The sequence below is a fragment of the Palaemon carinicauda genome, chromosome 5, assembly GCF_036898095.1.
Source record: "Palaemon carinicauda isolate YSFRI2023 chromosome 5, ASM3689809v2, whole genome shotgun sequence".
In the NCBI taxonomy this organism is placed as follows: domain Eukaryota; kingdom Metazoa; phylum Arthropoda; class Malacostraca; order Decapoda; family Palaemonidae; genus Palaemon; species Palaemon carinicauda.
In genome coordinates this window covers 169,487,655-169,510,908 of record NC_090729.1, presented here as the reverse complement: position 1 = coordinate 169,510,908, position 23,254 = coordinate 169,487,655, and the positions used below count along the sequence as shown (strand labels likewise).

General features: G+C 40.7%; 1 protein-coding gene across 2 annotated transcripts in view; it reads left to right on the top strand.

The window, feature by feature from the left end:
* LOC137641605 (syntaxin-7-like) overlaps nt 1-23,254 on the top strand; it is a 38,156-nt gene that overhangs the window by 1,436 nt on the left and 13,466 nt on the right. For both annotated transcript variants that reach the window (XM_068374326.1, XM_068374325.1), the window contains exons 2-7: nt 6,192-6,340; nt 13,173-13,242; nt 14,096-14,240; nt 14,388-14,484; nt 14,643-14,785; nt 15,098-15,253. In XM_068374326.1, the coding sequence (XP_068230427.1) occupies nt 6,238-6,340; nt 13,173-13,242; nt 14,096-14,240; nt 14,388-14,484; nt 14,643-14,785; nt 15,098-15,253 (714 nt within the window). In that variant the 5' untranslated portion in view covers nt 6,192-6,237. The remainder of the gene's footprint in view (nt 1-6,191; nt 6,341-13,172; nt 13,243-14,095; nt 14,241-14,387; nt 14,485-14,642; nt 14,786-15,097; nt 15,254-23,254) is intronic.

Genomic DNA, 23,254 nt, shown 5'->3' with positions numbered 1-23,254 from the left:
TAATTAGGAGTCACTGCTTGTACACTGATTGCATTCGCTTTTGCCAGCTTTTCTGTTTTTTTTTATGACTTGATTATATCCTGGCTTTATTAATCAATTAAGAGGTTCCAATTACAGTACTGTGTTTATGTTCTAGTTCCCAGATATTGTTTTACAACAACCATTTTTTCCCATCCTACCCCTCATATCCAACATGATTTGGATCACATGACGTCTCTAAGAGAGAAGTACAATTAATTTCATAATTTACGGTAATTGTTTACGCTGAAAGCACTTGGCGTTCCGTATACGGTATAACAATTGTAGTTTATGAGAAAGTGAATGGAAAAGATATCCTTGAAATAATGACCCATGGGGATGGCTTGCGCAGCACATCCATATACCACTTGCCAGAATAGAGTAGTAAGGTTATGTTTGTTTTTGCAAGCGAATCCAGCCATGGCGGAACAGAGACAATTTGAGGGACGTGATATGAATTATAGGTTATGATACTTTATTTTCCAACCACTTACATGAACTATATATTTTACTAACCTGTTATCTTGTGTTTATCATGTATTTCTGACCATTACTATTGCGGAAAATCACACGTATTTGGTGTTTTCCCACTCGAAACCCCAGTTTCCCACTGGGATTCCCCACTATAATTGTATTTATATTGAGGAGGGGTAGGAAAACTCATGAACGGGTGGTTTGCTTTAATGTTCAGGGTTAGAAATGGACGATACATAGCGAGTAGAAAAAAAACGTGGTTCATGGATTTGGCAAAAAATTAAAAGTATCATAAGTGTAGTGTTCCCCTCAACCTTTATATAGACTATACTCAATTTTTTATAATGAGGCGCGTTTGCACTGACTTGTAGCGGTGCTCTTTTAGCTTGGAAAAGTTTCCTGCTCTCTGATTGGTTAGAATTAACTTATCCAACCAATCAGCAATCAGAAAAATTTTCCAAGCTAAAAGGGCACCGCTGCGCGTCGGTGCAAATCTGCCTTGCTAAAAGAAATTGACTATAGTTAACCTTTTCTTTTTAATAATAAAAGTAATAATTTTCATTTGATTGAACTAGTGGCTGCAGGAGGCTCACTTACCTCTTTTAACTCTCCATCTAATTAGTTTTCTGGTCAGTTAAACCCCAAGTTCTTTTTCATAGATATCTCTTTTTTTTTTTTTTTTTTTTTTTTTTTTTTTTTTTTTTTTTTTTTTTTTTTTTATATACAAAAGACCAATTTTTTGTGTACATTAATGGTTATATTATGCATTATGTGAAATAAAAAATGCATCCTCGGAAGATTTTTTGTGGTTGGAAGAAATTTATTAATTTCTTTGTTTTTAACTTAACTGAGCACCATTACTTTATAGCACAATATTGATAAACCAATTTTTACCAACATAATTGAATATAACTTTTCTAAAACTAGAGTAGTCCCCCTAACCTAATTTGGCAGTTAAGAATTACTTAGATACCAAATTTTGTTGAAGTACCCATTTTATTGCTTTTGTTTTGGCCACCATGACAGGAGATCCTGAGAAAAGTTCATAAAATTTCTGACGGGTGGTTCTCCTGCCCAAATTTTGGTTTCCCATTTGTTCTGACACGAATACAAACCCTTGTCCTTTACGTAAGAGATTAATCAGCGCGAGATGGTGTTCTGGCTAAAAAAAACTTTGAGCGAGGTGGCAGCTAACACTCACAGAAGCGGGTGGCTAGCAGGGGTAGCAGGAGAGCTCTGCTGTTATTTTCCATATACTCACTAGCTTAGCCAGTATTTGATTAGCCTCCGAAGAGAGCAGACATGCTCCGCTGCCTCTCCGGTTTCTGTAACTGGCTGTTTAAACTTTTATTTTTCTCATTTGGCGGATGACTGCTGTTTTCTAAGTAAACAGCATGCAACTCTTTCCAGGTATGGTTGGTCTTGTTTGTCACACGTTCTGATCTTAGGGACGAATCCTCATTAGCATTGCCCATTGGGCAGAGGATGTATAAGAGGAGTCTCCCTGCAGCGAGAACTGGGAGCAGCCATCTTCCCAGTGGGAATGGTTCTGCTAAAGGTGAAAAAAGTAGCAAAGGATTCTCCCAGATTTTCTTCATCTTCTGCAGTAACCCCCTCCCTCTTGTCTCTGCTTGTTCAGTCCCCTCTGGAGGACGAACAAGAGGAATGTATGTTTTCTTCCGTGAAAAGTTCTCCATTGATGGTCCTTATGAGCTATAGCCTTCCTTCAAACTTTTGGGTTCTCCATTGATGGTCCTTATGAGCTATAGCCTTCCTTCAAACTTTTGGGTTCCACTTGAAGGATTGGCTTCTGGAGTTGAAGCATGGTACACTGTAGGAGCGTCATTTTCGCCTACTGGGATTGACCCAGTCTCATCCCCTTCCTGTGCCGAGAAAAGGGTTTACCTTCTCTCTGTCACTGTTCCTCAAGCCTCTTCTTCTGCAGTTCCTCCCACCGAAGGTTTGCTGGTTGACCCTGTTAATGGTAACAACCTCGCCCACCCACCCTCCAGGTTAAGAATGTGCACTGAGCCTGCTCCATGAAGGCAATATGTGGTTGTCCTTGATTAAGAGTACTCCTCCTCAAGTTTTTTTGCAAGCTTGATCATAATGCATTGCTATCATGTTGTAACTCTTTGGAGTGAGCGTAGGAGCTCGCTAGCATTCTCGTGATTCGTCGCCACGATCCTGCAGCTCCTCGGAGTGAGTGGGGGGGGAGCGGATGCAATCTCTCCCTGTAACCCAGTGAGTTCCTTATTATTCCATCATGGGAGTGAGAGATACTAGCCTGCCGATTGCAGAACAGGCAGGGGTTTCTTCCATTTAAGGGGAGATGTCTGTTTACCATCCCATATCCCTCCCCTTCAACTTAAACCTCATGCTCGTCAAGCAGTAACACAGTAGCATCCTTCCGTGATCTCACCGCTCCTTTGTCATCTGTACCTAGGTCTAAGGCTCCAACTCAGCCAGCCCCCCCTCTCAAGTATCAATCTCTCACATATCTCGGTATCAGAGACACGTAGAGACGGGGAATTTGATATTCCACCGATCTAACCCAGACCTACTATGGAAGGATCTTGGCCTAGATCTTTCAAAAGTTTCTCAGATGCGGCTTAAGCTTCGGCAGGTATTGCCGCCTCTAAGAGACACCTTGCATCCTTGTTTCGCACGAGCCACACACAAGCACAATCTTTTAGCACACTCTTATACAGTTACCTTTAGGGATCTCGACTCTGGAATGATTCAAGATATTGTCAAAGCAGCCTTATCTACCTGAGTTAACTTTGATGGTGACTTCAGCTTCATCAGATCAGACTGATGAACTGCTTTATTTTCCTTTGACAACAAGGACGTCTCCAGGGAACTTCAGGTTTTGTCCTGCATTTGCACTGTCAGTCCTTGGTGAACCTGCTTATTCCTCTCCTGAAGGGCAAGGGAGACCCTAGGCTTGCTCTATCGCACCCCTAGGCCTGCTCTATCACACCCCTAGGCCCAGGTTAGTGATTCCATTGTCTAGGGTGCTAGCTGGTTCAATACGGAAGGTTAGCTTATAAATCTCTGAGAGGAATGAATCCCTTAGGGCTGGTAATTTGTCGAGATTACTTTTTTCGCCCTATGTAAGACAAAGAAATATTGTGATATCCCTTTTCCCCTGCCTTTAGCCCCGGCAGTGTCAGCCTTAGCTTAAGGCCTCTTAGCAGAGAAGTTGAAAGCACAATCGATGGCATTCTCTGGCGGAGTCACCTCAGGAAGGGAGAGTCTGGTGAAGGCGACCCTTCAAGCCTCATGTTCGTGAGCCACTGGTCGAGAATTGTTGATTCCCTGGCTGACACTGAAGATCTCTCCAACCCTGGCCTAAGCAGGTCTTCAAAGACATCTTCCTCTGGTGCCAGGGCGGTAGAGTTCATGGCCCATAACGCAGCCGACTAGTTAGTCAACTGGATCTAGAAGAACGTCAGTCGTCTTCTCCAAATCCCTTTGATAAGTGCCAAAGAGGGAGGTTGTCATTGTTTTCAAACCCCGTCTTTGTCCCCAGTGGACGATATTGATGCAGTTATGGAGAAATTTAAGGAAGCGAGTCGCGACTAATGTTTTGACTTTGTGAGGTTTGCTATTATAGACCTGTTTGCAATGTCCCTCTTACTTTACTTTTACTTTGACGGCAGATTTTTCGTTCCCATACAGCAGGGGAACCCCACTCTCTACAGGACCTCCACTGTCGTTATATCTCGTTTGTTCAGAGTATTCAATATTTCATATGTATTGCTCATTTACTGTTGAATGGTCGATGTCATACGACTCATGGAATAAGAAAGTCTTCAGTTTCCTCTTGAAAGCCTTAATGTCTTCTCAAGAAAGTGAGATTGTTGTCTAACCTTTCTGTGATGTTAATAGCTCCCCCTATAGCAACATGCAGAAAGGTTCTCGGACCTTCTGCTGCTACAGAAGTTCCGAGGAAGTTACTTCCCTTACACGACCTTCTACGTCAACCACACTCGTAGAGATCATAGAGCAGTCACATCCCTACTATTTAATACTTGAAGTGAATCCATCTTCAGCTCACTCAGAGAAGTTTTTTTGTGGCCAGTTATGAAAAGGAGATTTAGATAACTCAGGGTGTCCTGTATCGCATTTTATCAGGTAAAGTGGACATTCTTTTTTGGTTGGTGCTTTTATACCCCTGTCTAAAGATTTTTATTATATCCCTAAAAGGAAATATTTTGTTCAGCCTCAGCGTTAAAAAGCTAGGCTATCGCTCAGCCTTAAGCCAGATCTTTAGGTTGAGAGGAGTCCTTTCCCTTTTCGGCAAATTATCAATGTTCATACGGAGCTTTGAACTAACTTGCTTTCTGTTAGAAGTGAGGCTGCTTCCTTGGAATGTGGCGAAAGTCCTCCATTTCATGAAATGATCTCCATATGAGCCATCGAGTCCAGTGACAGATTGTAACTTGACCCTTTAATGGTCTTCCTTTTTGCCCTAACCTCTGCAAAGAAGGTCAGTGGGTTGCGTGGTCTCTCCTTTGGAATTCCCCATTCCATGGGAGTAGGTTACTTTCTCACCAGATTTTATTACTGAGACTCAAAATCTAGCAACAACGGTCCCTAAGTTTGGACCCTAGCAGATATGAGTTTGCAAGAAGTAACCGATGACACAAATCAAGACAGGTACAGTATCCGAGACCCTGCAAGCGGACTTCTATCGACTATAGGTAAGCCCCATTTTGCAAGTTACCTGAATATTTCTTAGTTCTTACATACAGTACTTGCATATTCCGTTATGTCCCCAATCTACTGAAATGACAAACCTGAGGTTATACAGAAATCTAGATATAGTTACAGAGTGGTCCCTTACTCACTGACCATCACTGCACAGGCCGTCAACCTCTGATATTAACACTAACATGTTCACGAGGTGTCAGGATCCCCATCCTAAGCTTCCTTAAGCTTGGATGTGGCAGTCCTAGATCAATTTATCAGCCAGTTGATTGGACTTCTGCCCACCTATGGGTGGTCATTTGCTCTCTTCTCCTTACCAGACCGAGCATCGTGATCCCGGGTTGCTAGCCAGCCAGTTGGGCCAGCAGGACTTCATCACTCCTAAGGATGACTCCTCTACCAAAAGACGAAGGTTTTTATTCGCATAGGAACAATTCACGATTTATAAAAGTAATTTCTATTTTTCCTCGCTATACAAACCTAATTTATTTTGTTTTCACTTCTGCCAAATCCACCCTGCGAGTCCCAGGCAGCATTGAAATGAAGGCTGTGAATGCTGTCAGATCCATATCACCAGTGAATACTGGGTGGCGATTGCCAGAACCTCAATAATTCTTCATTGGCCATTTCCAGCTTTTGCCAGAATCTTACTCCTGCTAAAGGACTTAAGTTTGTATAGCTAGGTAAAATACAAAATAATTTTAAGATTTGTGCTTTTAAGTGAAGAGCTGAAAACTTGGTTCCAAATTATGGAATTTTAATGAAGTATAAAGTGATAGACTTATCACACTGTGCATTGATATTTGTTTCTGTACATGAAGTCTATTGCCTTAGACATTAGATTTCTTATGAAACTTAATTAATAGTAATATAGACTATACAAGTTGGCAGTATCTAAGCAAATAATTGTAAGTAGTGTAATATGATTACAAATTTTGTCAATTAAAGTTTTCTATAAAACAGTTTTCTTTTATTTTTTTCAGACAGTGGTCATAGACCCCTGATTTACATAGAGGAGCGTTAAAAAGAATGGATGGGATCTCATCCTATCAGAGTGGCGGTAATATCAGCATGGAGCTCCAAAGATTTTCACAGAGTATTGGTTCCAATATACAGAAAATATCTCAAAATGGTAAGTTCTATATTCTTCATCCACTACAGTACAACACTTTTAATGAGGGTTTTGAGAGATTTTGACCACATAATACTAGCAGTATGTACAACTTGTAATATATAGCAGGTACAGTTCTGTATAGCCATGCATATTTGGTTTTGGCTCTAACTAAAATACTGTACATTAAAACTTTGGATTTTTAGATATTAAGGCTAATTTGAGAAAAGCATTAATAACCTGCAAGGACATGTTACAGCGGACACTACTTTTTAATGATTCAAGTGTATAGGTCAAACACAATATACATTGATGTTTATTTGTTTTGCTTGTATATTCAATTCAGATTTTTACTTTTTATTAAAATGGCCATTACTGCGGTCAGAACAGCATTTGGTAGAATTTATATAGTTTATGACAATTGAGTTATATTGTCCGTAAATTGGATTGACTGGTTGTTGTCAAAATACAACAAGTATCTTTAGCAATTAAGATTTCAAACATTTTTGGAACCATATTATATTTGTATTTACAGGTATTCCTTACCGTAGTGTTTTGTGGATGTTTTGTAAATTTGTTCCTACACGATACAAACCTTCAGCCATTAATAGGAGTATGACTTCAGCTAAGTTGGAGATGGCCTTTTGAAGTTTTAATAAGGTAGCAGTAGTAGCTGATGTTTGGCGGGTAACCTTCTCTTCGCCAAATAGTGTCACTTTGACTTTGGACGCTGGAGAGTACAGACTAACTTCTCAGTGTCTTCACGTGGCTGAAAATCTTTTGCTTCTTCTGTTTGCATAAATGGTATTGCAGAGAGTTGTTTTAGGAATGATAATGGAAGAATAAATAGGATATGCAGTATTTACTAATAACACTTTTTGTGCTCTAGTTTTGTGTGTTACCTGCCGTTAAGCAATACAGTATGGTTCTCACAATTTTCGTACAAGCTGAGGATATGCATGGCTGGTCCTGGCCGGGAAGGAAAGGCATCACTCTTCCCTCTCCTTTCCTGGATGAAAGGCATCACTCTTCCCTCTCCCTTCCTGGATGAAAGGCGTCACTCTTCCCTCTCCCTTCCTGGATGAGAGGCGTCACTCTTCTCTCTCCCTTCCTGGATGAAAGGCGTCACTCTTCCCTCTCCTTTGCTTGATGAAAGGTGTCACTCTTCCCTCTCCTTTGCTGGATGAAAGGCGTCACTCTTCCCTCTCCTTTGCTGGATGAAAGGCGTCACTCTTCCCTCTCCTTTGCTGGATGAAAGGCGTCACTCTTCCCTCTCCTTTGCTGGATGAAAGGCGTCACTCTTCCCTTTCCCTTCCTGGATGCCCCCCCCAACACACACACACACACTCTCTCTCTCTCTCTCTCTCTCTCTCTCTCTCTCTCTCTCTCTCTCTCTCTCTTTTCTCAAGAGTGCATTACAGTGCATGCTGAAGAAATATCAGCATGCGCGGCTACTGCTGCTTCCCTTTCACCGGTTGGAGAGTTCCAAAGACGTGCGCTGAGGAAGAAGTCACTGAAGAGCATGACAGCCAATCAATCGTACTCTTCAGAGTCTTAGTTTGGTATTTTGCATGGTTTCAAGGTAGGAACAATACTGTTCCAAAACCTAGGAATGCATTGAGGTACAAAGTACAAGGACTCATATCCCCGCTACCAGTGCTAAGTTTTGTAAGAGACAAGGCACAAACTTTCTTGGTCAAGAAGCAGAGCCTTGCTCTCGTCCTACTCTCGCCAGGGACTTTCCGTGAATGCTTTGATAATTCCTCCCTCTCTCACACAAATTTCGAGACAACCATGATCTTCATAATCAGACCTGACGAGTTCTTGTGAGATTGCAGACTTCTTAGATTGGTGTTCTGGCTCTCATGAGCAAAGAGCACCTTCTCCACCCGCACACGTGAAGAAGGTTCCTGTAGTCTTCTATCTCTATGAGATGATTATCCAACAACAGGAGCTCATTGATCTCCATGAGACCTTACTCTGCAAGACTACACTCCACAATACCATCAGACGATGCTCGACAAGCACGAGAACGATTACACAGACATTTACAATCCCCGAACCAATGTCCACAATCACCTCCACGATTATGATTGCCTTAATGTTTGTCTTCACGGGCGCTGTCGTCTTCACAATCACCTTCACGTGTATCTTTACGCACATAATCATCGCCTACTCCTCCATGTACATGATCACTGGCACACACTCCACACTCGCGATTGCCTTCATGCGCACGATCATCTCCACACTCGCGATTGCCTCCACACGCACCATCATCTCCACACTCGCGATTGCCTCCACATGCACCATCATCTCCACACTCGCGATTGCCTCTACACGCACCATCATCTCCACACTCGCAATTGCCTCCACACGCACCATCACCTCCACACTCGCGATTGCCTCCACGTGCATGATCTCCGCCACGCGCACGATCTTCGCCACGCGTACGATCTCCTCCACGTGCACGATCACCTCCACAAGCGCGATCTCCTCCACATGCATGATCACCTCCACACGCGTGATCTCCTCCACATGCACGATCACCTCCACATGCACGATCACCTCCACACTCGCGATTGCCTCCACGAGCACCCTCATCTCCACACTCGTGGTTGCCTCCACACGCACGATCTCCTCCACGCGATTGATCACCTCCACACTCGCGATCCCTTCCACGCGATTGATCACCTCCACACTTGCGATCTCTTCCACGCGATTGATCACCTCCATACTCGCGATCTCCTCCACGCGATTGATCACCTCCACACTCGCGATTGCCTCTACGCCCAGGATCACCTTCACACTTGTGATTACCTCCACAATTGCGATTACCTCCACACTCGCAATTGCCTCCAAGTGCACGATCACCTCCACTCTCACTATTGCCTCCACGCGCACATCACCTCCACACTCGCAATTGCTTCCACGTGCATGATCACCACCACACTCGCGATTGCCTTCACGCGCATTAACACCTCCACACTTGCGATTGCATCCACGCGCATGATCACCTCCACACACTTGATCTCCTCCACGCGTATTATCACCTCCACACTCACGATTGCCTCCACGCGTATTATCACCTCCACACTCACGATTGCCTCCACGCGCATGATCACCTCTATGCACCCGATCACCTACACGCGTGCGATTGCCTTCCCGGACACGATCTCTTCCACACTAGCGATTTACGCTCACGATTACCTCCACACTTGCGATTGCCTCTTCGTGCACAATCACCTCCACTTCGTAATTGCCTCCACATGCGCGATCAACTCCACACTCGCGATCGCCTTCATGCACACTATCTCCTCCACACTCGCGATTGCCTCCACATGTACGATCACATCTATGCTCACGAACACCTCCATGAGCACGATCACCACCACACGCACGATCAACACCACGCGCACGATCACCTCCACGCACACGATTACCTCCACGTGCACAATCACATCTATGATCACGATCACCTCTACACACTCCTCATGCTCAATCACTTCCACACTTGCGATTCCCTTTACTTCACGATCACCTCCACATGCGTGATTGTCTCCACGTCCTCAATCACTTCCACACTCGCAATTCCCTTCATGCGCACGATCGCCTCCACACTCGCGATTGTCTCCACTTGCTCAATCACCTACACACTCGTGATTCCCTTCATTCGCATGATCACCTCCACACTCGCTATTGCCTTCACGCACAGGTTCACCTCCACACTTGCGATTACCTCAACACTCGCGATTGCCTCCGCGTGCACAATCACCTCCACACTCACGATTGCCTCCACGTGCACGATCATCTCCACACTCACAATTGCCTCCATGCGCACATCACTTACTCACTCGCGATTACTTCCACATGCATGATCACCACCACACTCGTGATTGCCTCCACATGCACGATCATCTCCACACTCGTGATTGCCTCCCCTCCACGCACACATCATTTTACACACTGGCGATTGCTTCTACATGCATAATCATCACCACACTCGCGATTGCCTTCACGAGCATTATCACCTCCACACTCATGATTGCCTCCACGCGCATGATCGCCTCCACGCGCATGATCACTTCACGCACATGATCTCCTTCACGCACATTATCACCTCCATACTCGCGATTGCCTCGACGTGCTCAATCACATACACACTTGCGATTCCCTTCACTCGCACGATGACCTCCACACTCGTGATTGCCTCCACACGCACGATAACCTCCATACTCGCGATTGCCTCCACTCACACGATCACTTCCACACTCGTAATTGCCTCCCTGCGCACGATCACTATGCGTTGAAAGTCCATGCATTACATTTCAGAATACCTTAGATGTCCAAACACTACTTCACTGCTTGAGCAGTATCGATGTGACCAGTCACTATGTAATCAGTTGTTTCCTCTTGTCCAAACGAGTGATTAGAACACCCCCGACCTATCTCTACTCCGTTCGGCTGAGTGATGAGAATACCCCGGACTCCTCTCTCCTAGCATACTAGCGGGAACATAATGTAGCTATTTGGAAGGATGATCCTATTATGTTCTTGTCTCATACCCGGGGCAAGAGTTTATGTTTCTGGAAATTCCCATCCCCAAGAATACGCAACTCATGTATTCACCGTACTGGTTAGACTTTATATGATTGGACACACTCGCCTGTTCTTCAGTGACTTTCGGGTCACAGAACTTCTGGCATTTTCATCATACCAGCTGTCCCAGTTCACGATACCAGTGGAAGAGGTCCCTATAATCATTTTCATTGCTTGTATGGGGTGCGAGATCTTCCATCCAAGATCGCTAAGTTTTACTTGTGCTGCTTTTTCATATTGTTTCGTCTTAATATTAACTTTTCGATTGTTCACTTCCAGGTAGACAAGGTTCATTGCGCTTTTTCTCCATAATTATCATTTCCGATAAGATCAGCCTTGTACCACAATGGGGAACCATACGATCTGTAGCCATGATTGGGAATCATGTGGTTGGTAGCCATCATTGGGAATCATGCGGTTGGTTGCCATCATTGGGAATCATGCGGTTGGTAGCCATCATTGGGAATCATGCGGTTGGTAGCCATCATTGGGAATCATGCGGTTGGTAGCTATCATTGGGAAACGTGATCAGGAACCACGGAATTCGGAACCACAGAATCAGGAACCATATGATCGGATCTTACACTTGTTCTTTAGGTGATCGTTAACTTTGAGCCACCAGTTCACCTGTTCCCATTACCTGTTCCTTCCCATTGCTCACACCTCCAAGAAGAGGAGGAAGAGATCACCAAAGCTCAGGACAACCGATCTGTCAGTCTTTCAAGACTTCAACTAGTTCCTCTGTATGGTTTCATGAATGGAGCAGTGTTTTACCAAAAGTTAAACCCTCGATGGGGTTTACGGTATGAGGCACAGCGATTGGTCTCTTACAAGACTGGGCATGAGTGCTACCGGTTAGGACATATGCAACCACTCTCTACCCTCCCCTTCTGTGGGACGTTCCCGAAGTGCTTCGATGACACTATTGCTTGAGAACTCTCTACAGGATGATACTTCACCTCGACATAGATCTTCCCGCACTCGGAGACCGATCCATGACACGAGTTTTCCCCAGATGTTAAGATCTTACAAATCTTTCACACATTAGGAGTTGGAACAGGTTTCTCAAATTTGATCTCAGCAATCATTCAAGCACAGAGATGCTGCATCATGCATGTGCGGTTGTCGGCAAGGATCCTCTCCAGTTAAGGACAGGCATTCGATCACTCGGGCCTCTCAGGCGGACCCTCCTATACTCTCATCCAAGTATCAGATAGGATTGGCCCCTTAGACTACTCATGAGCCTCGGCTTTATCATTGCGATGAGCATACAGCATGACATTCAGATGTCACTTACTACTACCTAGCTAAAAGCTTAATGCCTTTCTCCAGGTTCACTGAAGTTATACTTCTATGAAAGGTCTCAGGTTTGAATGGTTAGGAAAATACAAATTGATTAGAAAATCTGAGATATTGCTGTAAATTTAAATATATATATATATATATATATATATATATATATATATATATATATATATATATATATATATATATATATGTATTTATGTATACATACATGCATATATATATATATATATATATATATATATATATATATATATATATATATATATATTATATATATATATATTATATATATATATATATATATTATATATATATATATATATATATATATATATATATATATATATATATATATATATATATACTGTATATATATATGTATATATATACTGTATATATATATGTATATATATGTGTATAATATATATATATATATATATATATATATATATATATATATATATATATATATATATATGTATATATATATATATATATATGTATATATATATATATATATATATATATATATATATATATATATATATATATATATATATATATATATATATATATATATACATATATATATATATATATATATATATATATATATATATATATATATATATATATATATAATCTCTATCTGAATCTTTTATTACCTTTATAATCTACCAAATGTTAAAATTACTATGCTAGTACAGTACTTTTTGATTAACATATCATAACTTTTCTTTTCAAGTGTACTTTTTTAAATGCAATATATAGATCACCAGTTATTTGTTTCATGTCTGTCTTTTGCTATGGACAGTGCACATATTTTTTGGGTGATTTGCCCTTTTTAAGATCTTGCAGTCAATTAAACTAAAAGAAATTATCTTGCCACTTTTGAAATTTGCAAAATTTATATGAGCTATTATTAATATACTGTATTGTTTATTTTCAGTTAAATCTATGCAACAGTTAGTCAATCAACTCGGGACCGACCAAGATAATCAACAATTAAGAGCCCAATTGTAAGTACTTATCTTGTATGAGCTACTCGAGTTAAAAAGTAATTTTGGTACAGGAATTTTGTTGTATCACTAGTACAGCATTGTTGGAGACTAGTTCTATTACTCCTACAGTGCTTGAGCAATAAAATAGTAAATTTTGCATTAGAGGAGAATAAGATACAGTACTAAGACGAAGCCTGTACTTATTATTGGATTTTGATTGGCAGTGGCTCCAACATTTATTGTTTCTTATGATTTTTTTGTTTGTCATTGTTTTGTAGTGTTCAATGTTCACCAAGAGTCATCCCATCAGGCGACTGTGTCAGTCGTCTAGACAAATACGCGCAGGAATGAATCACAAATATTTAAAGTAATTTGTATTTTTCCTAACCATACAAACCTCAATCTTTCACGTTCCCACCCCACAAATCCTAAGTGAAGGTCAAAGGGGCTATTCAATATGCTGACGAGGGGCCGGAGCTTCCCTGCCACCTGCCAGTTATTACCGACACCATTATAAATTTTAATAGCCAAGTACCAGCTACGCTTGAATCATACCCCTAACTCAGGTTTTTATAGTTAGGAAAAATATGAATAACTTGTGATATGTTGTATTTTTAAATTCTGTGCTTCTAAATTGTAGGCATTAATCTAATTCATAGTATAATTATACAGTATGTTAAATAGTCTTTATGCATAGTTTTATCTGAAATTAAGCTTGGTTCATGTTTGTTTTTAAACTAAGGAGATTTATCATCGGAAATTGTGTTTTATTCATGTCTCTTTTTAAAGTACAGAGGTTTTATCATCTGGTTCATCCCAGTTTTATTTCTTAAGGGCTCAAAGTTTATCACTGAATTCCTTGACTTTACAGACATCAAGTACAGCATTATACTAATGGGTTAGCGAAGGATACAACTGTAGAATTACGTCAATTTAAATCTCTGACCGTACCTCATGGCCAAGATAGTCGAACGTGGCATATGCAGACAGAGAGGCTTACAAGAGAATTCACACAGGTGAGATAGAGGTCTCTTTTAACATAGAGGTCATGAAGCATTGTCGATCCGACCAAAATTTGTGTCATAAGTGCACATCATAGAAATATTTTTAAGATAGTAAAGTAGTAAAGTCAACATTGTAGATTTTTTTTTTTTTTTTTACAGGCTCTTAATGACTTCCAAGCTGCTCAGAGACAGGCAGCTTCCAAAGAAAAGGAGGCTCTCAAGAAAGCACGGGCTGACTCAGATGCTCACTTCTTTGGTAAGTCATTGATATCCTTGCTTTTTTACCTGTACATTATCAATGATATATATTTGGACTATTTGTAACTATATGTTAGTGTGTTAGGACTCTTGGATGAAAATATACCAGGGATTTCTTTATTAACTAGTAATGTATGTCTTTTTTTATTTCTGCAGATGGACCAGGTCAAGGAGGAGCTCTCCTTGACCTGGAGGAAAAGAAAGCTCCTTCGACGCAATCACAGATGCAGATTCAAATGGAACAGGAGCAAGAACTTCAAGACCTTCAGGAAAGAGAAAGGCAAATTCGACAGCTAGAGGTAATATAACTGTTAAAAACTTGAAATGGAAAGATACACTACTGTAAAACTCAGACGCACAATATTAAAGGATATTACTTAAGAACTTTTTATAGATTATTATTTTATCTAAATCAAAAGGAAGATAGAGAGATGTGCAAGCATTAACTTCAACATTGATGTTTATTATAAATTACTACAATGTCATTGATAATTTGATTAATAATGAGAATTTGACTGTGAGTTGTTTAAATATAATGCTCCTCTAATGTTAAGAATTTACTGCAGTGTTTTCTTTCTAATGGACTAATGGAAGAAAATATGCATTTTCAGTCTGATATTATGGACGTGAACCAGATTTTCAAGGACTTGGCTACCATGGTGCATGAACAAGGTGAAGTTATTGATTCAATCGAGGCAAATGTAGAATCTGCGCAAGTGCACGTGTCGCAGGCCTCGACTCAACTTACACAGGCTAGGCAGTATCAGGTATTTATATTTATTTACAATAGTTTTGACTTTATTTTTGTTTTAGTGTTACTTTGTGTCTGCTTGATATATGGGACATGTTTTTTTCGTAGCTGTAGTGTTTTGTTTTGTAAAATGGCTACATTTGAAGTTCATGTAGTAATGCTGATATTGAAGCATTCTAGATCATTGCTACCTGTTACACATATCTGTATGATTTGCTTTTAGTCTATAGTTTTCTTATAAAATCGTGTGCATACCATATTGATGTGTAAGTGTCTTTTTTTTTTCTATACTCTTATGAAAGCATCAAACTTTGTTATTTTACATTTTATTTTGGATCTATTTGGAGAATGTATTTGGCTGTTTAGGAACAAGAAAAACTTATCTTCATATGTTCATTAAAATTCTTTACTTATACATTAGCCTCAAATGCATTGTGAGCAAAAAATCCAGACACCTCCATAAAGTAAAAACAAGAAGACCAGAACTGCTTGTTTGTAGGTTAGTGCATGCACAGAAATTGCACTAAGTCTATGATGGTTCGCAGTCATGTTCTGTGTCTGGGAAGAAGTTCTCTGCTCATAGTTTTGTGAGAGAAATTGTCATTTATCAAGTTGCTTATCTCATTCTTTTTTGTTTGTAATATTTAATATTGTTCACGCTTTTGTCATTTTATGTTAATTTACTTGAACTTTTAATTCTAGTTGTGGTGTTAACCTGCCACCAACAGTCAGTCAGTTGGCTTTAGTATGTTTCCTTCAAGAGATAGTAGTTTTCTTAGATGCAGTTGACTAACTTTTATTGTTAAGTTTCAAACTTTGTTGTCACAAGAGTAGTTTAAGTGTGTTTTAGTGAGTCTCTGGAGTAGTTTAAGTGTGTTTTAGTGAGTCTCTCTCTCTCTCTCTCTCTCTCTCTCTCTCTCTCTCTCTCTCTCTCTCTCTCTCTCTCTCTCATAGATTTGTTACATACAGATAACTACCTTCCTCCTGTACGTAAGAGAGATAATAGCAAAGCTGGAATACACAGCAGTTGAGATTTTATAACTAGGTGTAAACAAGTGGTCGGTAGTTACCGACTGGGAGCCTGGAACCCCCGCCCCCTGATTGCTCACTTACTTCTGTAGTCACTTTGATAGCAGCCGTCAGTGAGAACAGATATTCTCTCTGGCTGGAATATTATGGCAAACTTTTCTAATTCTTTTTCTCACTTTTCCAGTGCATTAGTAACTGCGTTTCTTCAGTGGGGATGCCTGCGGAGGTGCATAAACGCCTGTGGGGTGTCGGATAGTAAATGTGGCACCTATATGAGCTCAAAGGAAACTGATCCTCACCTCTTGTGCCTGACTACATAGGAAACTCTACAGTTAGGCCTCTCCTTGTGCCGAGTGTCAAGAGTGGTCACCCTCCCTGGTGGTGGGTAGAGTATGGCAGGAGGAGGAAGTAGTCTAAAAGGGATTCTTTGCCTTAGGGGTCATCCTCAAAGTAAAAAAAATGCTTTATACTTCCTTTGACCCCCGGTATGATGCCCTCTGACCCTTCCTCATCGGCATCCTCTGGAAGCCAGTTTGGAAAGAGTGGTGGCCCTTCAACTTTAAGGTAAACCTACTTTCCCATTTTCTTTAGTGAAATGAGAGGGCCTCAACCTCTTGGGGAATCTTGTCTCCTTGGAATAGCAAGGTCCTTCCAAAGAGCTGTTAATGGAGATTTTTGCTAGCTGAGACTGTCAAAAGAGCTGTTTCCTAAGCACCCTTCCTATGGGAAAGGTGCTTCTACAAAGACCCTAGAGTTAACAAGCATGTCTTCTAAGATGCAAGCAGACAAACCTATGCACCTTCACCTGAGCACAAACAATTCCACGCACAGGCACCTCAAGATTGCCCCCTTGCGCAGTATTGCAAGCAAGGGCAAGTCCCCTTGCCTGAGTGCCCTAGCTCTTCTGAGCATACTCCAGTGCATAGCCTTAAGCAGTTGTGATCAGCTGAGCACTGAGTTGGCATCAAGCTTACAGAAGGAGGAGTACACACTCACCTGATTGCGCTCACAAGGTTGCTTGTCAACCTCTGCCTAACTCCTCACCTGATACTGAAAAACCCAGACATGCCTCATTAAACCACAAACTCTGTTAACTGCTCACCAGTGCCAGACCCAGAAACAGTGTTCAAGGATGCACTGGGACGGCCTCGATGTATATTTATGCTTATCCTCCGTTCTGCCAGATAAAGAGTGACTTAAATCCAGTTTGATCCACTTTCAACCTCAATATAACTCTAGTATCAGTGAAATGGCCCCAAGTAGAATGGTACCTATACTTTCTACTTATGCCGATAGAGACTCCAAGAGAGTTGGCTCCTCTTCCCAAGCTGTTGTGCCAACCATATGCCAAGATCCTTCACAGCTCAATAAAATCGCTTTGGCTTCACACGTGGAAGTTATCCAGCATCTCCTCTCAGAGAAGGCTTTCACGCAAAGTTTTGAAAGAGATGTCAAGATACCTCTGGAAGTCTTCCACCTCTGTGCATCAAGTCAAGAGGGCCACCTTCTGTTATTGGTGTCATGGAAGGGTTATTTTTCCCTGGAGCCTGTATCCCATTAATAGGTTATTTTTTTTTACTTTATCGCTGAAAAGAAAAACTGCTCAGAATCAGCAGTGAAAGGCTATTGCTCAGTCTTGACCGAGGTATGTAAGCTTGAAAAGAGACGATGTTTCAACCTGCTCATACGGAGTTTTGATCAGGCCTCTCCTCCGTTAGAGGTGTGACCACCACCTGTAACATTGTCAAAGTCTGTTGAGGGTTGCCTCAGATAGGAACTTCACTCTGAAAATAGTCTTCTTGCTCGCCCTAGCCTCTGCTAAGCGAGTTAGCAAGCTGCATGGTCTTTTCTTTAATGTCTCTCATACCGGGGGATGGAGGCAGGTCTTGTTCTCCTTCATCTCTGAGTTCATTGCCAAATTCCAGAACCCGTCAGTTCCTGATTCCAGGTTTTTATCTTGACAGATCTTGAGCCTTAGAGAGGTAACAGATGATCCTGAGCAGTTGCCTGTGTGTCTTGTGAAGGCACTTAGGTAATCACATGCAATCCTACCACACTGCAAAACCTTTCCGTCAGCATTGGGAGAGTCAAGAAGAAGTTGACCTGAAATACAATCTCCTCTTAGCTAAGGGAGGTCACTGACCTTACCCTTTTGCCACCCTTACCTTCCAGTCCAGGTAGAGCTCGAGTTAGAGCACATGATGTCAGAGAGGTTAGTATAATGCTAGCATTTGGAAAGAACCTGTGGCGCAGGTACTACAGGCTGGCATGTGTAAAGGTCAAACTACGTTCACGGGAATCGACTGACAGGTCTCTAAGACACTTTTCTCGAGAGCCTGTAGTAGCTGCAGAGCAGGTGTTATAGTTACCTCTGCTCCTCTTCCAGGACCATTAGCATCGGATCAAGGATGAAGGTTACGTGTTAGTCTGGGATGGAAGTAAAAAATGACTGGCCTTTTCTTTTAATCTTCCCCTCTCTTAGGGCACAGCTTAAAAAACACTGTTAGCTGGAATAGATTTGTCTGCAGATAAGCCCCACTCAGCCTGCAGCTATTCCATAATATGATATAGAAGCGGTGTCATTCCCCACACTCCTTACAAGGAGGATTGTGTAGTAATAAGGCAAACCCATTACAGTACTATACACATGCCACATGGTGTAACCAGGCAAACCCATTAGGATACATATGGTACTTGGTTGGAATCAGGGAAACCCATTAGTATACATATGCTTCATCATTGCAACACGGAGACTTTCTGCTCAAGTGTCCTTTATTTCATGGGCCATGGACATGCTGGTATAATCACACCACTGGTGCACGAGGGGTAAGGAACTTAAACTCTTGACACTTAAAGGGTCCGAGTTTAGGAACCCCGGGATAAGTTTCCAGCCGGTTGGAACATGAAATTCTTCCCACCTAAGGACGAGTCTCCTTTGTAAAAGATGGAGCTTTGTATTTGTACTGGAACAAATATCAAATTTGCAGATAATTCTTATTTTTCCTTTATTCATATTTCCCATCACCAACCCCCTAAGAAGTCCCAGCTGCAAACAAAGTAACTGCCGACTACTAGTTTACACTCATGAGATTTTAACTGCCTTGTATTCCTGATCGCTGTTATCTCTCCTATGTAAAGGACTTGGCGTTGTATCGTTAAGAAAAATACAAATTTTATCCAAATTCATCATGTTTTGATAGAATCTATTATTTTCAATTTTTTTTTTTGCATTTCCCATTTTTCCATTGATATAGTTTGCAGACTATCAATAAGTATTATTTGTCTTACATTGCAAAGTAGTGTGTTATGGTAGTTTGCAAGTATTTTTTATTTGTAGTAGAATTGCTTTGTATGATTTCATCATCATCATCATCTCCTATGCCTATTGACGCAAAGGGCCTCGATTAGATTTTGCCAGTCGTCTCTATCTTGAGCTTTTAATTCAATACTTCTCCATTCATCATCTCTGATTTCACACTTCATTGTCCTCAGCCATGTAGGCCTGGGTCTTCCAACTCTTCTAGTACCTTCTGAAGCCCAGTTAAATGTTTGGTGAACTAACTCTTGTGGAGTTCAAAGAGCATCCCCAAACCATCTCCATCTACCCCTCAACATGATCTCATGCACATATGGTACTTGGGTGATCTCTCATAGTTTCATTTCTTTGATTTATGATTTATATATATTTATATTTTTATTTTATTGTAATTACATGTATTATGCCTCTGTGAGGTATATACAGTAGGCCTTCTTAGTAAGCTCTGATTTTATCATACCAAGATTTGATAACCATCCCTACCTTTTGGGGTCTTTGATATTGCACAGGAAGTAATTATACAGGAGAGGGGATTCCGCGTCCCCTTGTCCTGTTCTTTTTAATCGCTTTTTACAACACGCATGGATATGTTGGCGCTATTCTAATTGTTGTTATGCTCCTGCTACCTCCAAAATTGGGGGAAGTACCATGGTAGAGTGATAGACCATTTGATGTATTGTTTTCAGTAGTCAGGTTTTCACATAGGTCAGAGATCGTATCCTATTATGGAAAATGTAATTTCATCGGGAAATAATTCAGAGTATGTCAAGAGGTCTCCTGTGTTGGATAATTTTTTTTAGCATCAGTCTACTATGCATTTAATATAACTCTGTCCTTTTATGTCAATGGCAATTGCAGTGATGTAGTCTTTAATTCTTTTGCTGGACTACATGACAATGAAAATACGTTACCTTCTGTTTGAGACTCCTGTGACACTTCTTTTTGTCTACCTAGTGACAAGAAGAGAAACAAGTGTACTCTTCATCACAGAAGGTTGCCATTGCCTATGGTTCCTTTTCTTATCCTAATGATAATCGAAGCTTCGGTCACTGAATTTGCGCTCTTTTGTCTCTGTTCATGTGCTTCCTTTGTTTGTTATTGTCTTCGATTTTACTGCCATTCTTGTGTACCAGGCATGCTTGCTATAAGTCTTTTGATTTCAATTGCACAATTGTCATCTGCTTCACAATAGTAATGGGCTAGCTCAGTCTTGCTCCAACAAAAAACTTTGTTCCAGTCGCAGTCATGATACAGGGTTTCATTGGGCTCCTGCTTCTTGTTGCTTTCCTCTTTTACATGACCACACTCCTGCCTCTTGCCATAACCTTGCCAATTTAAAGCTGCTTTTTTAATACCTATCAAGCACTTGTTTCAGGTCATGAATCTCTACGAGTCAGGCTCATGTTGCTGCTTCATCATCAAGCCATACTCCAACCACTATGCTTCTGTATTATTGTGACCATTGCAGATAATTATTCTTGTAAGGACATCAAGATCCACTCCAATAACAGGGTTTAGACAAGTGAGCACTTTTCCATCAAAATTTTTATAGATCTTCCTTTTCATTGCTCTGCAAAAGCGAAGGATACTTTAGATCCAGAGGTTGTCTTCCAGTATCAGAGATGGTAACAAAGAAGGCAGTGGCTGATGTAGGATTGTTTTCTCTTTCCTTAAGGGAGATTTCATTGTGTCTTTTCTCCATGTAGCCTACATTAGCATCTTCAAGGAGGGGCAAGAAAATTTGGATTTTATCTTTGGTGTTATCAAGTGTTTTTCCTCCTTGGAGAAGAAAACTCTTTAAAGACAAAGAAACCTGCTGCCTTTGATGAAAGAGTAATTTGATGTTTATGGGGAAGAGCTTCACCTTGTCACCTACTTTGCTGATGGTGATTGCACTAAGGTTCCATTTCTGTGCTAGATGAAGGTTCATCATGAGGTAATTTCTTGGGTTAATAAATTTTCAGCTTTAGTAAACACAGAATAGTGTCAATGACAAAGCTTAAGATGGAGTCTTAGTCAAGACAGAGTTCAACATCCCATCAGCTAATGCCATGGTTGACAGCCTGACTGATCTTAAAAGCTTCCTGATAAACAGTTTTTACTCCTTCCAGGAACCAAGCACACACACAAGAAGTATTGCATTATAGAATAACTGGGTGCTCAGTACTGGCATACTATTGGCCCTCAGGATCAACCTACTTCCATTCCTGCTTCCTTTCTTCCATCTTGCTACAATCTCTCAACTTCAACTTCATTTTGCAATTGTGGGGTTTCTCCATCCATCCACTTGCATCTAGACACCGAATAGCCTTTTAGGTCACAGTACCAAACCGTGTGACTTAAATTAAAAAATGTAATCCAATTTTACCTGAGCAATAATATCTATTCTTAGCAAAACCAGTCATAAGCTATATTGCTTCGAAGATTAGCTAGAGATATTGGTGACTTCATCCTAGTAACAAACTGACAACTGTTGGGTCTGAGGGCAACCAACACAATCTTCAGGAGTCTTAAGTATGTTCCATATTTAAAGCCTATTTTGTTTATCAGATTGACTTTGCTTATGCTTGTCAGTGTCATCTGTAAGGAAATGGAAGAATATCCCTAAGGATACTCTTGTCTATTACAGCATTTGTCTTCTGCTAGTTGTGCTTAGATATTGTGGACTCTACAGCAGTAACAGCCTTAATGATGAATCTGAGTAGTTCTCTACCTTCTTGTCAGTACCCTTAAAGGCATTCAAGGAGGATTAGACAGTGGTTGCCATTTTAGTCAGTATGATTAGGAAAAACATGATATAGAATTGCTTTTATTGGATTAATCTTTAATTTCTAAGGGTACAGTAAGTAAAAGACATTTGTAATAACATCATCTTTACATAACTAATACAGTAATTGATAAGGTACCTGTGGCTTCAAAAGCTAGCTCATACACACCAGTTGCCTTATACTACAGATATGAGGTAAATTCCTTAAAATTTGCCTTAATTTCCAACCTTGTCTCATCTAAAGGTTGTCGTATACACAAAAATATAATGTAAGTCTTACATGCTACTGGCTGTCTGAAGAGTTGAGAGATGTCTATTATAAGAGAGGGCAAGCAGTACTCATTTTAGAAGGTATTAGTAACCTATAGTTCTGGGCCAATCTCCTGCAACAACCTTCATAACTTCTGTATATTAGCCTCCACTAGAATTAGGTTTGGCTATGGGCAAGGATAGACATCACCAACTCATTTTATCTTCAGTTGGTAACTTGAGAGATATCTCTTCCTCTTCCTGTTGATAAAAAATACAAATGCTAACCACTGCGAGCAAAAATAGAACTTGGGAGAGTTCATCTTGCAAGATTTCCTAGTGTCCATTGCTCCTGACTGTTTATGAAGATGGGAAACAATAGTTGTTGTAGAACTGGGGGAATCACAGGTGAGTTTACCATCTACCATTAGGGGCACTTCTTCCTCCCCTTCTGATTTCTTCTATGGAAGTGTCGGATTTTTGGTGCATGGTGCCTGAAAGGCTTATATAAAAGTAATGGGTTTGTATGGAAAGTTTCATACAGTATTATGAATTGGGTATATGATGGCCAATAATAAGTGCGGAAATGTTAGTAAACAGGATAGTACTGATATTTAGATTATACCTTTCTTTATCCACTTTCATTAGAATAAGGA